General features: G+C 34.8%; 1 protein-coding gene across 1 annotated transcript; it reads right to left on the bottom strand.

The window, feature by feature from the left end:
• Positions 1–637: 637 nt before the first annotated feature.
• LOC113276051 (putative invertase inhibitor) lies at positions 638–958 on the bottom strand. Its single transcript, XM_026525646.1, has one exon. The coding sequence runs from the start codon at positions 956–958 to the stop codon at positions 638–640; it is 321 nt and encodes a 106-aa protein (XP_026381431.1).
• Positions 959–1,720: the final 762 nt, after the last annotated feature.

Genomic DNA, 1,720 nt, shown 5'->3' with positions numbered 1-1,720 from the left:
AAGATGCATTCTGAAACTAATGCGCTTGTCAATGGGGCTCTTTACTGGATAGCAACTCCATTCCTGTGATCCAGGAGGCAAGAATTTCAAGGAAGTTCCTCTTACTCTACAAGTCTATGAACTATTCGGTTCAAACTATGTGAACAGCGGGAGAATGAGACTATAGGTGTTTTTACAAGAGTACCTTTGTGTGGTTTATACTGGTCCTGGTCATATTGAAGTATGGGTTATGAAGGATGACAAAGTGAGAGAGTCCTGGACAAATTTGTTCATCGCCCGTTTCCCAGTTGAAAAACTAAAGTTGTGCATCATGACATTACAATGCGAACTCAAGAATGGTAAAGTTTTATTTAAAGCCAGATCATCGGTTATGATGACAATGGTACTTATTTCGTTATATATGACACACTGCACCACATGTCTGAAGTTACCGAGATCTATCACATGTCAGAAGAGCACCTCTGCAGTGTTGAAACTTACGTTGAGAGTCTGGTGTCAATTTCTGGTACTTAAAAGATAAAGTGGTGAAAGCAATAGGGAAGAAAGTAAAGTTTATGACTTTCATTAAACCATATAAATATGGATGGAACATGTATACTTCTAGAGATATAAGCTCAAAAGAAAATTCTAATCAATATCAATGACTAAGAAGATAAGAAGTAGCTGTTAGCACATCGACCAAATTATAGAAATCTCTATTCTGCTGCGTTATTGGAGATGGATTCGAGGGAGAATACTTGAACGAACCTTCACATTTGTTTGCATCACTTGCAATTCTAATACTTATTTTGTTGAGTTTAACATAATTCTTGGATCTAAAAAAATTACCAGCTGCATCGATATCAACAATCGCGGAATTATAACGAGCCATGCAATAATTAAGCGGACCTTTTTGAGCATCAGGAGCTTTCAGAATCAAAGACGATGCTTGGTTGTACATCTGAGTGGCTTTGGTCATTGCTTGATTAATGAGAGAACTCGTTAAGGTTTCAAGCTTTGTTTCTCTGTGCCGCGTAGCACATTATTACAGAAACTAGGGTTTTTTGTCCGGGAACAAACTTCATTAACTGCGACTTTGATATCGTCGAAATTCCTAACTTCGATCCTTGTTGCAGTTGCTTCTGTTATGCAGGCGACTAAGAGAACAACACTCAAAAGAATTCTAAGATAGGGAGCCATTGTATGTTCTGGTTTAGACTTTTTTGTGATGAATAATCAACTCAAATATATCCGTGGGATGGAACTATATGTAGTAGGCAGATGGTAACCAAGTTTATGAATATTTTGTTTACTTTATTCATGAAACTGACCATATTTTGAGTGATTGTTAACCAAGTTTATGAATATTTTGTTTACTTTATTCATGAAACAGACCATAGTTTGAGTGATTGTTAATTTGTTATACTTCAATTAATATCAAATCTCACGGAAAGAGTTAAAGAACTCACGGATAGAGTTGAGAAGAAAAAAAGATATTTAGAAAATCTTTGTAAATTAATGCACTTCTAAACCATTAGATTCCACATATAATTAAATGTACCTAAATAATGCGGACGTTTCAAAGCCTGGCTAAATTGGGGCCTATGGATTTTTTCACCCACCCAATAGAGAATGATAAGGGATATCTAAAAGATTGTAAAAATACTAAATTAATCTTTAAAGAAACCTTAATTATTCTAACATATATACAAATACAAAATCATAACTTAATTAACAAATA

The sequence above is a fragment of the Papaver somniferum genome, chromosome 1, assembly GCF_003573695.1.
Source record: "Papaver somniferum cultivar HN1 chromosome 1, ASM357369v1, whole genome shotgun sequence".
NCBI classification, from domain to species: Eukaryota; Viridiplantae; Streptophyta; class Magnoliopsida; order Ranunculales; family Papaveraceae; genus Papaver; species Papaver somniferum.
This window is presented reverse-complemented; position numbering and strand designations above follow the sequence as displayed.

Bases quoted from the DNA above. Each gene is read 5' to 3' on its own strand.
- LOC113276051 (XM_026525646.1), bottom strand. From the start codon at position 958: ATGACCAAAGCCACTCAGATGTACAACCAAGCATCGTCTTTGATTCTG.